General features: G+C 36.0%; 2 protein-coding genes across 4 annotated transcripts in view; one reads left to right on the top strand and one right to left on the bottom strand.

Moving 5' to 3' along the window:
* scaf4b (SR-related CTD-associated factor 4b) overlaps window positions 1-4,581 on the bottom strand; it is a 40,756-nt gene extending 36,175 nt beyond the window's left edge. For all 3 annotated transcript variants that reach the window (XM_016530545.1, XM_016530544.1, XM_016530543.1), the window contains exons 1-5: window positions 4,390-4,581; window positions 3,630-3,713; window positions 840-884; window positions 592-753; window positions 375-504 (exon numbers count right to left, since the gene is read on the bottom strand). In XM_016530545.1, the coding sequence (XP_016386031.1) occupies window positions 375-504; window positions 592-753; window positions 840-884; window positions 3,630-3,713; window positions 4,390-4,425 (457 nt within the window). In that variant the 5' untranslated portion in view covers window positions 4,426-4,581. The remainder of the gene's footprint in view (window positions 1-374; window positions 505-591; window positions 754-839; window positions 885-3,629; window positions 3,714-4,389) is intronic.
* A 374-nt stretch (window positions 4,582-4,955) lies between these two features.
* farsb (phenylalanyl-tRNA synthetase subunit beta) lies at window positions 4,956-12,387 on the top strand. Its single transcript, XM_016530546.1, is given in 17 exon segments — window positions 4,956-5,090; window positions 5,629-5,684; window positions 6,269-6,423; window positions 6,502-6,577; window positions 6,744-6,859; window positions 6,945-7,095; window positions 8,004-8,112; window positions 8,287-8,357; window positions 8,654-8,715; window positions 8,836-8,887; window positions 9,255-9,316; window positions 9,426-9,633; window positions 9,727-9,807; window positions 10,763-10,855; window positions 11,228-11,345; window positions 11,418-11,570; window positions 11,946-12,387. Coding segments are annotated over 17 exon segments (1,773 nt in total). The 5' UTR covers window positions 4,956-5,032; the 3' UTR covers window positions 12,098-12,387.
* Window positions 12,388-13,233: the final 846 nt, after the last annotated feature.

A 13,233-nucleotide genomic window follows, 5' to 3' on the forward strand; every position in this document is an offset into this window, starting at 1 on the left:
GCTTTCACAACGAAATACACAGCGTCTTCACGACATGGCGGCGGCAACAATACTACAGCGAGAATAAAGTTACGCCTTCTTTCTTTGCGTTAACATTTGGGCGGCGTTATGCAAATTTTCCCAGATCGTGACGTAGGTATGTGGGGGCGTGTTAGAACGAGCCGTTTTAGGTAGGCGTGGTTAACTCTTAACTTTTATAAAGAATATCTCTTTGGTTTTGAGACTTTAGTGTTTGCAACTTTACAGATCTTCTTTATGCACCAAGAGCTTGTAACACTCCAAAGAGAAAGGAAAAATTGAAATCGAATCATATGACCCCTTTAAGAGTAAAGCATAATGACATAAGCCAACATTTAATTCTTGTGCTTATTTACCGGCAGCTGTGATTCCATTCTCCACAACAGGTAGTACAGGAGCTGTGGCCATGACTAACAGCGGCTGAATGATATCCATGCTGAACACGTCATTCTTCTCCCACAGATTCAACACACGCAATATCTTCCCCTACATTTCAACAAAAAAATGCACCAATAAAATCCACCAGCACAGAAACACCTCACTGTCATTTCACTGGATGTAATTATTCAGTACCTTATCATCAGCTGGGCACTGGAAAAGGTTCTGAAATGTAACAGTGAAGTTTTTCAAAAACCTCGGACCGAACACATCTTTGTCTGTGCCGAACTGATGGCGTGACTGTCGGATAATTGAGTCGACCACATAGAGACCAGCAACCTTTAGGTCTGGTTTACACTGATGGAAAAAAGAAAAACATTCAATCTTTACCTTCCCATAACAGCAATCATCAGTACAAGAATGTCAGTATATTTATTACATACCCTCTTGATGAACTTCTCCACGATCTGAACAACGTGCTTGTAAAGCTAACAAAGCAAATAAATCATGAAAACTCAGTCACAAAAGAAAGATTCAACAAAATGTTAACAGAAATGCAAGTGCTGTGTATTTAAAGTGTGGTCACAAAAAATGTCAAAACACCAATAGGTATGAGAAATAAAAGGGAGAAAAAATCTAAATCAATAAACAGACAACACATGAAAACTGGGCTTAAATGAGAATTAATTAATTTCTCTTCTACCGTACAAAATGAATGGGTGCCATCAGAGTCCAAACAGCTGATTTAGTCACTTCTGGCAAAAATACAAGACCATCATCCATAACGCTTCCTCCGGTGAAAAAGTCCATCACCTGTTGTCCTCTTACATCAAAACCCACTGATGTATTTGTTTTGACTTGTAAACAGTGCTTGATCTGTGCTTATTTCTCTCCTGGGGCCCGTTCTTCATAGGTCGCTAACTCAGTTAGCTGGATTTGATTGTTGATGATTTGGCATCGAGTGATGACAGCTATTATGGGAGTGGCTTGATAGAGCGCAGGAGATGCAGATAACATGATCTTGACCTTTAAAAAAAACTTTAATTAATGCTGTCACGTAACAAATCTGTTCAAATATAAAATTAAATGAATTGCTAATTACTACATTGAAATAAAGTGTAAAATATTAGAAATTGTGAATATAAATAATTGGGACTCATGTAAAAAATTTAAATAAAATAAAAACAGTGCACATTTCATTTATCTATTATAACATTTATGTAGTTTTGTTCGCTTGGATTAAAATTCCAGAAATTTGTCAAGTTTTTCGTCAGGTGTCTTTTTTAATAATATGACGCCAGCCAATCGCTGCATTGCTGATCGTGGTTTCGAGTATCGATACATAACCCCTTTTAAACCAACCCATGAACGCGCAATTATCTCAGATAACTCAATCCAGCTATACTAATTTTAGTATTTTTTATTCAATTTTTTATTTCAAATTTATTATTTGTGTATTAAGCATTAAATGATCTAGCCCCATCATACTTGTCCGAACTTCTCAGCTATCAGCAATCCTCTCGCTCTCTCAGATCCTCTGATAAACTTTTCTTGCATATACCTCGCTCTCGCTTGAAATTTAAGGGGGATCGGGCTTTTTCTGTAGCCGGTCCTCGACTATGGAACAGCATACCTCTGGACATTAGATCTGCGCCTTCCCTTCCTGTTTTTAAATCCCGCCTGAAGACTTATCTGTATTCCTTGGCTTTTGGATGAAATGTATGTTTGTGTATGTTAATGTGTTTTGTATTGATTATGTGTTTTTGAGTCATTTCTATTTATTCTCTTAATCTCTATATTTACTTTATTTGTATATGCACAGCACTTTGGCATACACTAGCTGTTTTTAAATGTGCTATATAAATAAACTGACCTTGACCTTGACCGATCATCAACAACAGCTGCGTTCGAAGAACCGAATTAGCCAGATCCTGATTAGCGCGATGATATCATCTTGGATGTGACATTTCATCTCGGATGTAATAAACAACGTACGAACGAAGGGCCCCTGATCTAGATGAGATGAGTTTGCCTCTGGAGAAAGCAACATTATGGATAGAGGTCTTGTATTTAAGCCAGAAAACAATGATTTTAAGTAAAAAGATCTTAATGATGGATTTGTTTCTTACAAACATGCAACTTTTGGCTTCACAAGATGTTAATTGATGGACTAGACTCATGTGGATTTTTGTGATGTTTTTATCAGCTGTTTGGACTAGTGTTGCTTTTGTCAACGAAAATTATGACTAAATATCGTCGTCAACGAACCTTTATCACGTGACGAAAACGAGACGAGACGAAAATGCTGGTCATGTGACGATGACTATAATTAAATGTATAATGCAATATCGTTGACGAATAAAAACGAGACTAAATGTGGTTTACAAAATAAAAACTATGCTAAAATGTCTCTTCATTTTCGTTGACCAAAACGAGACGAAACGAAATGTTATAACGTTATTTCGTCTCGTTTAGTCGCGTTATTATTATTATTTTGCAGTATTTCTGTTTCCTGTGTCTCGCTTCAGGGGCTGCATCAAGTCGCACTGCGCAGACGCAGGTGACGTCACTTCCTCAAGCCCCACTCGCGGCATTATTTAGAGCAGTGTTTCCCAACCGGGGTGCCGCACCTGTCGAGAGCAGCTATTATATAATATCCATTTCTAATGTCGCCAATAATTAGAGATGCAATGGATGTATTCTTGAGTCTATAAGGTAACAATAATATAATAAGATAACTAAAATACAATTTTCATTGACTAAAACTAGACTAAATGTCATCAGTTTTCGTCGACTAAAACTAGACTAAAATGCTGACTTTTAGTTGACTAAAACTTGACTAGACTAAAAAGAGTATGAACGTGACTAAAACTAATAAAAACTAAAATGACAGTTTCACACAAAGACTAGACTGAAACTAAAATTAAAACAGGCCGCCAAAAACAACACTAGTTTGGACTCTCATTCTGACGGCACCCATTCACTGCAGAGGATCCATGAGGTTGATTTAATTTTCAGCAAATTTTCATTTTAATGTGTACTATTCTTTTAAACACAATCAGTATATGATTGTGCTCGTAAAACAGATTCTTTAAACCCATTTTTAGATAAAAGAATCACTGCAAACTCAAAATAACAGGAACATAATTCAAATAATTCTTTAAATAATATTCAAATAATTCTTCATAATTGATCAAGATCCCTTCCCTTTCCTATTTTCCGTCCTGACTTACCTTGATAGCTTTGATTCCTGCTTTGGTTACAGACATCATTTTGGCTCGAGAGATCGGGGGAGTCATGTCCAACATGGACAGCATCTACAGGGTAGAAAGCAGGATGAAGAAATGTCAAATTTACCCTCATAAGAAATGTAGACCAAGAACTGAGACCAAAACATCCGAAATGACATGCAAAACTGTCAGCTCAAACTCAAAAACCTCTGAGAACATAGACAACGTCAAAATGAATAAAACACGCATTTGTCCTCATAACAAACTCAATGAAAACGGCAGATCTCTGTATTGAGCTCAGAAACACCTTTATAAGACTTGATTACACCATCAATAAAGTTGATCAGGTAGGTATCTGACTCTATAGGGGGCGCCACTGCAATTCCCTCTACATTCAATTCTAATACAACGAACACGTCAAAACTAGATTAAATCACTTAAAATATTATGTATCCCTTGAATAATCTCTCTATAAACCATAAACGTGCTGTAAGCGCTCAAACTAATTTTAATGAAGCGCAGTTTGACAGCACAAATAGGTGGAAGGTCACTAAACAAACTAACTTCATTCATACTAATATCACACCTGTTTAACTATATTCCGGGTTTTATTTGACTTTAGAATATTAACGAGCAAAAAACTATGATATTTATCCATCAGTGAACAACAAACAAACATAAACACGGATTGTTTTGGAGTCGCTCGGCGCGCGCGCTCGGCTAATGGTAAAGGGTAAACGGCAAATACAACGCGAATTCTCACCTCCCCGTTAAAGGTGTTCACCGCTTCCATGTCCATGAGCGTTATTAACTCAATATGTCTTTGGATATATTATCCTGGACCCGAATAAACATGTGTAAACTGGATTTTCGAATTGGAGGCCGCATGAGATTGACGCTCAGAAACTCGACGCAGCCGTCCACGAACGTTGATGCGTGATGAGCGCGGCAGCGCGCGGGGAGAGAGCGCCACACCGCGGACCGGAGAACTGTAGAGACGTTGGTCACTGACAGACATTATTATATATTTGTTTATTTATTTCAGCAATATTTTAACACAGGAATCTGGCAATATCCCCATCCCGAATATTTTTAAATAAATAAATAAATATCCCCAAAAATCTCCGTCATATAAAATACACACGAATTAAACAATTATTAAAAGAAAGTAAATTTAGTCTGCTAAATGCATAACTTATTAATTATTATTATTATTATTATTAAAAGAAAGGTTTTCATGTCAACGTGAATTTTCAAGTGTCCAGTTGGGACTTTTATTTTTTAAATCTAGGCCTTTTACCTTTACATGTTGTTCCATGTGGTCTTTTATTTTGAAATGTAGAGTTCCTGCGACGCTCGACCGACCCTCTCCGGATCCGATCAGACCCCGGTGATCAGCTGCGACCATGCCGACAGTCAGCGTGAAGAGAGATCTGCTCTTTGAAGCTCTGGGACAGAAATACAGTAAGTGTTTAACATGTATGTGTTTAATAGGGTGAGCGCATTCTCGAGTGTGTTGTTAGCAGGGAGATTGTGCTCAATGTGCGTGTGTGTGATTGGGTGATTGTGACCTGCATCTGGCGAAACGATGAGGAATATCTTAATAATACTGATTACATTTTATAGATCACTTATTCCACTGGTCCATCTCATCGTTACTGAACGAATTCATTTTGAAACTCAAAACGAATTTAAAATACATTTCTCCGGTGTGTCTCAGCGATTGCATCAGATTCAATTTATTCCGAGATTTTACCGAAGTCAGTGAAGATTTTGTTTTATATTTAATATGTAATTTTCTAGTCTGGTGCTGCTTGAATACTGTAATGCTTTATGTCTTGTAATGTAGTTTTTATGCTTAATTCATTTGAAAAGCTGAGATGTCAAATTGGAAGCCCATTGATGACGCAATCACAATGCGACTCAGAATTTCAGGCTTTAAGTAATTCTTTATTTTCAATTTATTTAAATAATAACATTTTATTTTCTAATCACATTTTAGCTGATGAAGAATTTGATGAACTATGTTTCGAGTTTGGCCTCGAGCTGGACGAAATCGTAAGTCATGTGAAACTGTATTTGTTTACAAACTGTCTTTGTTATTAAAGAGTTTTAACAGCTATGTAATTTTATACACACACACTGTGTGTGTGTGTGTGTGTTATAGTAATAATAAAATGTAAAAAATTATAAATGTATATATTTATAACTAGAAATTTTAACATAATCAAAGAAAAAAATCAACACCCTGACAAAGGCCTGTTTGGACTTTTGTCAAGTAAATACATTATATATAAATATATTTAAATAATTTCTATTATTTTATATAATATAGTAAATATATATAAATAATTTCTAGTATTTATATAATAATGTGTATTTGTGTAATATATATATATATATATATATATATATACAGTTTATTGGATAGATAGTAATTTAGTTATATATAAATGATTTATATAATAAAATAAATATTTCATTTAAATTAAATTAAAATTAATTAAATATTTAGAAAATCATTACAGAAATTTGTTATTTTCCAAAACTGATGTTAGAGCTACTGATTAATTTAAATTTAAAATGTAAACATTTAATTTGAATTAAAAATCGGATTATTTTGTCTGTCTCTCAATGTTTAGACATCAGAGAAGGAAATCTTAAGCCGTGAACAGGGAGATGAGAAGGCAGAAGGAGCGTCTGATGTTGTGCTGTATAAGATCGATGTGCCAGCTAACCGCTACGATCTCCTGTGTCTGGAGGGTCTCGTCAGGGGTCTGCAGGTCTTCAAGGAGAAGTAAGACTCAGTGTGTGTGGTTCTGCTGTCAGATTGAGTGTTATTGTCTTTATATGACTGGTTTTGTTGTGTTTGTAGGTTGGAAGCTCCCCGGTACAAGCGTGTGAGTCCGGCGGACTGAGGAGAGCCCCAGCGGCTGGTCATAACTGAGGAGGTTCATATCAGTGTCGTATTGCAGCTTAGAGATTTAATTATATTGATTTCTTAGGAGCTCAAGTACAGTGAGAAGCCATCAGCCGTAGTGAAGAATGGAGGGAGATCATTTAAATTAATGTAATGGCTGCGGTGCTGATATGAGATAATATTACGTGTTTATCTAGACGGCGTCTGTGAGGCCACACGCTGTAGCAGCTGTACTGCGCAACATCACCTTCACTCAGGAACGATACGAGAGCTTCATAGAGCTGCAGGAGAAGCTGCACCAGAACATCTGCAGGTGAGTCATCAGATCACTCGCTGGGTTATTGTGAGAAGTTGCACTGCCGATTCTGAGGTTTAACACTCTGCTCTTCTCTCATCAGGAAAAGGACCCTGGTTGCCATAGGAACTCATGATTTAGACACCATCTCTGGTCCATTCACCTACACAGCCAAACCTCCCGGCGATATCCGCTTCAAACCGCTCAATCAGAGCAAAGAGTACACCGCCGCTGAGCTCATGAGTCACTATAAGGTGAGATTTGATTGGCTGTTCAATCAGGGTTATTACCATTAAATCAGCATTTTCATTACTTCAAATAAAATCAAATATTAAAAAATATATATATAAATTCCGCTAGTTGCCATGGCAACATTTCTTATTTTCGTTTAGTTAAGTTGAAGTACTAAAATAACTAAAATTAAAAACTAAAACTTAATAATAAAAAAGAAACACTATATAGACATAGTTAAATAAAATAATAATAAAAATGACAAAAACAACAAAGTTACCAAAAGTTTAAGGAAATTGTAAATGAAACAATGTATACAATTTTACTCAAAATATTAACAAAAACTATAATAGAGCAACATTTCCTATTTTCAGTTGAAGTATTAAAATAACTACAAAACTTAAAGACCGTAGAGACATATTTAATAAAAATGACACAAACATGCAATCACTAAAACTTTCAAATTAAAATGACAACTATAGAAAATATACAAATATTCAAAATATTAACTGCAACTATAATAGGGCAACATTTCTAATTTTCGTTTTGTTTAAGCTAAAGTACTAACATAACTAAAAACTATATAATAAGGTAATTAAATAAGAAAAAATAAAAACAAAACTAAACTTTTAAATTAAAATGAAATCAGAAAATGTAAAAATAAAAACAAATTCAACATATTAACAACAACTATAATAGTACATCAATGATACTCAAGTAATGCTGGGCCAGATGGATTCTGATTGGCCACAGTCTGTCAAGTCTCCTACTGTGAAGTGAAATCTGATTGGTTAGTATATTAGTAGCTTATTTGCCAACATATTTATGTCTAATCTTGTATGTTTGTTGAGTTTTTTCCCCCAGACTGCAACATTTAACAAGTTGAAACAAACAAAAAAGTTTTTTGTTTTGAATATTTAATGTCTTGTAGACTGACAGTCATCTGAGGCACTACCTGCATATCATGGAGAATGAACCTCTCTACCCAATCATATACGACAGTAATGGAATCGTCCTGTCTATGCCTCCAATCATCAACGGTGAGTTAAATACACACATACAGTATGCATTCACAGGAGCATGGATAGATGTGCACACACACACCATTTTTTCTGTTTAACATTTTAGATTTTTTTTTTGTCCAGTTTTCTGCAGATAGAGCTGTTTTTTTTTTAAACACTGTTAGTCTAAAGTTTTGTATTTCTCTCTCTCAGGGGACCACAGCAAAATCTCATTAAACACAAAGAACATTTTCATTGAGTGCACGGCCACGGACCTCACAAAGGTAAACCGTTTTACTGTTATAATGTTTTTATTACTATTTATTTTGTAATAATACAATATACACTACAGTTCAAACGTTTGGAGCCTGTACAATTTTTTTTTTTTTTTTTTTTTTAAATCATACTTTTATTCAGTAATGATGCTTTAAATGGATCAAAAGTGACAGTAAAGATATTTCTAATGTTACAAATGACTGCTGTTCTTTTGAGCTTTCTATTCATCAAATAATCCTGAAAATTAGCTAAGAACTACAGCATGCTTTTAAACATGAGAAACGGTTTCTGTGTGTGTTTGCAGGCAAAGATCACGCTGGATATGATAGTGACCATGTTTAGTGAATACTGCGATGAACCATTCACGTGCGTATCAAGTTACACACTCTGTATTGCTTTATAGCATCTCCAGTTTGGATTCAGCCAGTGAGTATATTGTTCAGTACTGAAATGTGTTTGTTTTAACATGTTTTTCTCTTTATTCAGGGTTGAGGAGGCAGAGGTTGTTTATCCTGATGGCAGATTGTGTGTGTATCCTGTATGTATTCAGTTTTTAACTTGATAGTAATTACACTAACTAACCACACTGGAATTAAACGGATAGTTCAACCAAAAATGAACTTGTTTTTCAGGATAATTCATCTAAATAACAAAAGCATTTATCTGAGATATAACATTATAACATCAATTTAATGCATCCTTGCTAAATAAAAGTATTAATAAAATTGATTTAATTTTTAAATAAAAACAAATCTGTCGTTTTTAGTTCTGTTGATAGAGCTTAACTTGTATGAATAAATATGAAATCCAGATTAAAGCAACATTAGTCATGACATTATTATTAATAAATTCTGCCTTATTTGAAAGTCGTTTTGTCATTTGCTGACTGTCGACTTTGACTTCAGGAGCTGGCATACAGGACAGAGACACTGTCTGGGGACTTCATCAACAAAAGAGTTGGCATCAAGTGAGCACATTATAAATCTTTCATTTGAGCTCATTAGAGATGACAGATTTCTTTCTCAGCTCCGGTCAGACGATTGAACCCTGATCACGCTCTCTGTGTTGTTTCTCAGTGAATCAGCAGAAAGCATCGCTCAGCTGCTGACCCGGATGTGTTTGAGGTCAGAGGTCAGCGGTGAGGGCGATCTGATCCAGGTTGAGATCCCGCCCACGCGCGCTGATGTCATCCACGCCTGTGACATCATGGAGGACGCCGCCATAGCGTACGGCTTCAACAACATCTTCAGGAGCACGCCGCGCACATACACCGTAGCCAATCAGGTTTGAGAGTAACATTCATTCTGACCAATTAAACTTGAGATCAGGTTCAGTGCTGACGTTATGGCTCTTACGCGTGTGTTTTTATATTTGCAGCTCCCTCTAAATAAGTTGACAGAGTTACTGAGGCAAGATCTCGCAGCCGCTGGGTTTACTGAAGCGCTGACATTCGCTCTGGTTAGAAATCACCCCTTTCTCTTATATTCTGGATGTTTTCCTTCCTGAAGTCCATTTATCAAGTTTCTTGAACTGAAAACATTTGTCATTTAGTTTTCATGGCTATTTTTCTCTCTCTCTGACCATTAGAATTAAATGATCATTGTTATTAGGGCTTGGTAGACATTTCAAAAATCTAATCTTTTCCAATTCGCAAGGCCTTGATTTCGTTAAAATTCAATTCAATATCAATTTGTTCGGATAAATATCAGGTACTGTACATGTCAATTTTTCTTAAGGAAAACAATATCTCAACTAATGCACAGGGATTCCTCTCAGATGGTACATTTATTATAATATTATATTAAAGTGTAAATTAACAAAATCCATTGCTATTTATTTTTTAGAATATAATAATCAACCTTCAATTAAAAACTGTAAAAATGTACAAACATTTAAATTGCACATCAGTTTTTATGCTGACTTTTAAATGATAGAATTTAATTTCCAATTCGCTGTTGAAATATAAACATTTAAAAGGTGACTGTCATAACCAGATTAACCAGGACAGATTCAGCAAGTAATTTTTCAAACTGATTCAAACTAATAAATCATAAGTTTGTGAGTTCATTTAAAGCATTTTCATTCATTCATTTTCTTCTGTAGTGTGACGAACATCCAAGTATAATGGATTATTTAAAAATGTAATCCAGAAACCTAGTGATGACAATTTGTTTAAAAAAAGTCAATGAATCAGTCAATGAATTCAATGATGAATCAGTAAAAAAAACTAAAAATCAATAACATGCACTTAAAAATAGAAATTTTCGCTCATTAAAGTCTGATTTGAAAACAAATGATAACATTGGTTGTGCTGTATATTTGTTTTTGTAAACAGCCACAAGAACAATATAACAAATGTGTTTTTTTTGTGTTATCTTTTCCATGACGTGACAGTCTTTTCCTCTCTCTGCAGTGCTCACAAGAAGATATCGCAGATAAACTCAGGAAAAACATTGTCGAAACCAGAGCAGTCCACATCTCCAACCCAAAGACCGCAGAGTTTCAGGTACCCACAAAAATCCTGACACCTCCGATTTGCATTTCTCACATTTGTCCACTAGTGGGTGCTTTCACAAGTTTAAATCAGTTAGTAGTTCAGAATCAGAATCAGAATCAGAAAGGGCTTTATTGCCAAGTATGTTTGCACATACAAGGAAAGTATACAGTTCTTGGAGGGTAGGCAGGGGGGCACCAATAATCCTTTCAGCAGTCCGAACCGTCCTCTGTAGTCTTCTGATGTCTGATTTTGTAGCTGAACCAAACCAGACAGTTATTGAAGTGCACAGAACAGACTCAATGACGGCTGAGTAGAACTGCTTCAGCAGCTCCTGTGGCAGGATAGTTAGGGTTTGACTAACTAAACCGTACTTTCCTGTAGGTGGTGCGTACCTGTCTTCTTCCTGGACTCCTGAAGACGCTCGCTGCCAACAGGAAGATGCCCCTTCCTCTCAAACTGTTTGAGATTTCAGACGTCGTCCTGAAGGATGAAACTAAAGGTGTGTTTGATGTCCTCATATCACGTAATGCATGCTAAGAAGTATGCAATCACTGAACTTTGTGTCTGGCAGACGTAGGAGCCCGTAACAACAGGCGTCTCTGTGCCGTTTACTACAACAAGAGCCCGGGATTTGAAGTCATCCATGGACTTCTGGACCGAGTCATGCAGCTGCTGGATGTCAAACCGGGCCGTAACCAAGGATACCACATCCAGGCGGCAGAGGGTGAGTCATAAATGTTAAAAGTCGACATGGTGTCCTTCCTGTGAGTCATATTCAAAGATTTATTTTAGTGGTTAATATTTAACAGCGTTTATGTGCTTGCAGTAGGTCCGCAAAAATAAAGTCAAAATAGGAAGAGTTAGGATTCTGAAAAAGTGGAAATTAATTTTAAGTACTAAAATTACTCAAAAGTAAATGAAAGCTAAATATTCAAATAAAGCAGAATAAAAAAATAGACAAAATGCACAAAACAAAATTACTAAAACTTTAACATTAAAATAAAAACTGAAAATATACAATTAAAAGCTGATTCAAAATCTTAATAAATACTGTAATAGCATATAATACATACTGAAATTTCCATCATCTTTCTTACAGACTCCACCTTCTTTCCCGGCCGCTGTGCTGAGATCTTTTCATGTGGCAAAAGCATCGGACACCTCGGGGTCCTTCACCCTGATGTCATCAGTCGTTTTGAGCTGACCATGCCCTGCTCTGCCATCGATATTGACATCGAACCCTTCCTGTGATGTCATAATGCAAATAACCTCAGCCACACCCCTCTGCTTTGGGCTCCTCCCTCAGAAGCCACACATTACTGTCACATCTATCTTTAGGAGAATGAGTTCTAGTCACAAAAGCACGTTACTGTATGTTCATGGTATAAGTGTTTTAATAAAACTCAAACTTGTCCACTGCTAGTATGTTATTCATATATTAAACATCATGGCTGTATGTTTGTGTCCAGCTAATTTTACAACATGGAAACAAAGAAATATGGATTAATAAACCAAAAACGTCTACAACTGTTGGTTTTTGCATGTATTTGATGCATATCAAGCAAAGTCATCTAATGCGACACTGTACTTTATCTGGGATGGTCTGTGTGTACACTGCATTTGTGAGGGTTTGTGGCTACACAAAACAAACAGAGAGACTCCAGCTGCACTGATGCTAGAAAACCAACCATGTGTGTTTGTGTATGCTATATAGGATAAATCACAGGCATATTGAAAGTGGCTTGTGTATGTGAGTATATTTCAGCTGTAACTTGTTAAACAGGACTCCTAATCACTGATTAACGAGCCCAGATCTGTGTGTTTGGTTTGAGATGATAGTGAGGAAGTGTCTGGTTTAACAGGTTATCGGACAGGTCAGGGCAAAAGAGTCAAGCTCCACCTGATTTCCAGCAGATACCAGACTTGTTTACATGCATTTGCCTGAATTTCAGTTTTTCATGATCTTAAGAATCCAAAGGCTTCAGTTAATATAATTAAAATAAGCTAAATAGCTTTCCATACTTCCATTTTTTGTTATCTCATAGTAGCTATTTAATGCCTTTGACATTATTCTAAGTGTTAGAAGTTGAGTAGGTGTGTCTAAATGTGTACCTCTCTAGTTTCTGAACTACACATTTAAAAGGGTAAGTGATCAGAGGCGGTTATGCTCTGTCTTCAATTTGTGTGTGTGAAAGGATGGTCTGTGTGTACACTGCATTTGTGAGGGTTTGTGGCTACATGAGGCATGTTTGTGGTTTCTGTCATAAAGAACTGTTAAACCAAACACTCCTCAGCACATCAATACAATTAAAAAAACAATGAAGGGAGAGCGAAGACACATACTCAGAGCCGTTTTTACGGTGTTTATTAATTTCTTTTACCACATC

Source organism: Sinocyclocheilus rhinocerous, unplaced genomic scaffold, assembly GCF_001515625.1.
Source record: "Sinocyclocheilus rhinocerous isolate Xijiao unplaced genomic scaffold, SAMN03320098_v1.1 scaffold2589, whole genome shotgun sequence".
Classification (NCBI taxonomy): Eukaryota; Metazoa; Chordata; class Actinopteri; order Cypriniformes; family Cyprinidae; genus Sinocyclocheilus; species Sinocyclocheilus rhinocerous.